The 3,666-nt window shown below is 26.5% G+C and overlaps 2 protein-coding genes across 2 annotated transcripts in view; one reads left to right on the top strand and one right to left on the bottom strand.

Annotated features, from left to right (window-relative positions):
* LOC111617815 (kynurenine formamidase-like) overlaps window positions 1–3,666 on the bottom strand; it is a 54,527-nt gene that overhangs the window by 8,125 nt on the left and 42,736 nt on the right. The window lies entirely within an intron of this gene.
* The window catches only part of LOC111617807, a 20,238-nt gene continuing 19,759 nt past the window's right edge, over window positions 3,188–3,666 (top strand). Inside the window, exon 1 of the mRNA XM_023359115.1 lies at window positions 3,188–3,578. Coding sequence (XP_023214883.1) covers window positions 3,559–3,578 — 20 coding nt within the window. The 5' untranslated portion in view covers window positions 3,188–3,558. The remainder of the gene's footprint in view (window positions 3,579–3,666) is intronic.

The following is a 3,666-nucleotide window of genomic DNA, read 5'->3' as shown; positions in this document are numbered from 1 at the left end:
GAAGAGAGGGAGAAGGGAAATGATACTAAAACTTAACTTACATAACATAATGTAACAATAACTTAAAAATAACCTAGAAAAGTTAAAAAAATTACTGTTGTTTTATATATTTATTTTTAAAAATTTTTATTCACTGCTTTTTGCTTTCTTTCCTTCACTTCCACCAGCACTTTCACTGGATAGAGGTCGCTTGGTAAAATATCTATCCAAAGAGGTTTGGCTTTGCCTATTACTACTAATGTTTCTAAAATGACTTAGGCAAATGTCATTACTTCGAGCAGCAATACAGCTAGTGTGAACCTTCTCGGGATGTTTCTTTTCAATAAAATCAGTCACTTTCTGATAATACCTCAAGATTTCCTTTATTGAGTGAGATCCTTCCATGACGAAGCAAACACGCGGACTGAGACTGATGAACAGAAAAACATGTGATCATGGCAGTGGCGCTGCAAATTAACGTTGTATGGTGAGTTTTTGTTTGTATCATGGAGCAAAAATATGTTCAAATTTCATGTCGTATCCTGAAAATTTTGTATGCTGGGGCGTTCGTATCCTGAGGTACCACTGTATTATGAATTCTGGATGATGCTATTATTTTAAATGTTTATGATTTTAAAGGTTTACTATAAACAAAATACAAAACTACAAAAGAAAATGTTTTTAAATGTAGAAAAAGTAATTTTGAAAGTTCAGTTACAATTAAAATAAATGTCTTAATAATTAAAATATACATAAGCATTGTATACAAATACAGATGTGTTGTTTGTCAGATTATGAATTCAAATCTTTCTTGTCAATAATTGTCATTTTTAAACAAAGATTGTTATTTGAGAAGTGTGCCTTATGATCATAATTGTTTGCATATTTGAACTCATTTAAAATTAAAAAATAATGATAATCATAATAATATAAAATTTAATTATGTAAAAATAGATATCATATTTTCTCCTGCATTATATATATGCATAACTTACCTCTTTCATTTTTGGCCAAAATATATCACACAGTTGGTAAGAATACATCATCACACCTTTATCACTATAATGATCCAATACATGTTCTTCTTTCTGCAATTCTTTAAAATTTTTCAAATGTTCGGATGTTAAATTAATTTCAAAATTTTCTGTGATGTTCTATAAAACAAAGATTTCCATCATAATTAATTTTAAAAAATTTAATATTTTTAAGAAATATTCATAAAATTTTTTTGTTTCAATATAAGAAAACATATTATATAGAATCATGCCCAAAATTTAAAATGTAATTTAAATCATACTTTTCATTCTATAATTTATCTTATTCTTTATTTTGCTTTTGCAATCATTTAACATTTTTATTCTTTTACTTCAACTTTAAAAATTATCAATGAAAAGTTATGCCCATGAAACTATGATTATTTATTCCTTTAGAGTTAATTACCTCTGGAAAGGAGTATATATATGAGTATTCTTAACATATTATAATGTTTAAAAATAATGTTAATTTTAAAATAATTAAAAAATTTTTACAAAATAACAATCTAAATTTTTCTAATTTATCAACAACCTCATTTCCAACAACAAGATTTATCACTTCTAACCTCTAACAATTTTTCATAGTCAAGAAGTAAATGCTGCAAAGAACAATAATTTTGTTTACAAAAATGATGAAAATTTGTTCTACATAATAGTATACCATACTTTTCTGAAACCAGATTTATCAGTATTTATTTATTTTACTAACATTAAAAAAAAAATTTAAGATTAAAGTTAATATTTCTATTGTATAATGTGAATACCTATGAAAACATTTCACTTTATTATATTTGAAATTTAATTACTGAATGTTTACCATGGGCACATTTGGAAATTGTAACTACCGGCAGTTACCGGTAACACCGGTTACAATTTCCAAATGCACCCTGTATGCTGTTTCCAAATGGTTACATTGAATGTGGATGTTAATTTGAAATAAATATTAATATATAATTAAATTTTAAATTCAGTTAAAATAGATTCTTAAATTTGTTAAATGCTTTTCAAAACATTTATTTGTAAAATTTGTATGCATTCTTTAAATTCAAAGTTAGCATTACATTAATAAAAAATCAATTTTTAAAATAATGGAAATCCCATTATCATTAGAATCAGAATTACTCAACTCTAAAATAACATTAGATATAATAGAATAGTATTTATTTGTTTTTAATAAATATAGATCAAGTATTCTTAAGTTTGCAGAAATTATGTCTAACTGAATAATCCTTATAATAATGGATGTGCTTCTGATAAACTGTCACCATTGAATGAACAATGATGATGATACATTAATACAATCTATACTTTGTGTTAAAATTCTCTCAATACAGAGAAATATGAAAATTTAAATTTTGCTGATTTTGCTAACTAATAAAAATCTGAAATTCGAATCGTATGTCTAGCTAGGGACGGACTATATATAAATGTATGGGAAGATTAGATTTTAAACGTCGAGGAAAGTCACTTAAAATATTTTGTTATCTATTCTTATCCGTTAAGATTTCAATAATATATTTCCAGAAGAAAATGAGAAACCAGAGATCACTAACCCGGTGACCCTTGTTTGGGATAAAGTTAAGCTTTTTGTTATATGTCACAGTTAAACATTTCCGTGTATTGTTTCTACGTAACGAAAATAACTTTCCATCTTTTGGACGATTTCCTAAATTGATCCATTCAAATATAAGTTATTTTCCAGGTTGTTACTCTCCAGACAGCCTTTCTTTCCGATTAATTCGAAAGTAAAATTATTATATATTTATATTTAACTTTTAATATTTTGAAAAGTAAATAAAGTGAGAACGAATTTAACACTTTAATTTCTATATTTATATAAAAATGAAACTAATTATACGAATATTCAATTGAAGCTTTTAAAGCAAATCACTTAAAAATTATAAGTAATTAAACTAAAAATAAATATTATATTTTTAGAATATTCATAAAAGTAAAACAAGTTTCGATTTAATTATTCGAGATTACCAAGAAACGTCTTTAATCATAAAGCGTGCGAGTAGGCCAACTTATCCTTATCTCGAGATCGTTTAAATTACTTTTAAACATTAAAATAATTATTTCCGCCATCTTAGATACAATAATGATATTCTATAATAAAAAAATGATCATCTTTACATTCCATTTTTAAAGATTTAACCGAATTTAAAGTTAAAAGAAAAATCAGTCTTAAAATATGTTAAAGTATCTATTTAACCCAACAATACAAGAATATAGATATTTTTTAAAAATAGAAATCAATTTATAAATGTTTCCGTTATGGAAATGTGACCGAGTGATGGTCAGAGAATATGGCAATGGTAACGTGACATAGGATAGTCGTCCCGTTTCCTACGTTATTCAAACGACTCTCGCCATCGACTGGATCGGGGATACGTCCAGTCGACCTCAATCTACCGGTAACATGCCCAACAGCACCCAGCTGTATATTGCAATTGCATTTTCCGGGTGATACAAACAACCTGCCTACACTCAACAATCGAACGAATGAATACTGAACTTTGAATATCCAACCCCCTAAGATACCATGACGCTTCTACACTTCAGGTAAGGTCATTTTTACTTCCTTAATCTATTAAATCTGTACAGATTTTATATATATATATATATATTTTTTTATTGTGTGCTTCTCTAC

The sequence above is a fragment of the Centruroides sculpturatus genome, unplaced genomic scaffold (genome assembly GCF_000671375.1).
Source record: "Centruroides sculpturatus isolate CEXI.00-Female unplaced genomic scaffold, Cexi_2.0 scaffold207, whole genome shotgun sequence".
NCBI classification, from domain to species: Eukaryota; Metazoa; Arthropoda; class Arachnida; order Scorpiones; family Buthidae; genus Centruroides; species Centruroides sculpturatus.
The sequence above is the reverse complement of the archived record's forward strand: the minus strand, read 5'-3'. Positions and strand labels throughout refer to the sequence as shown.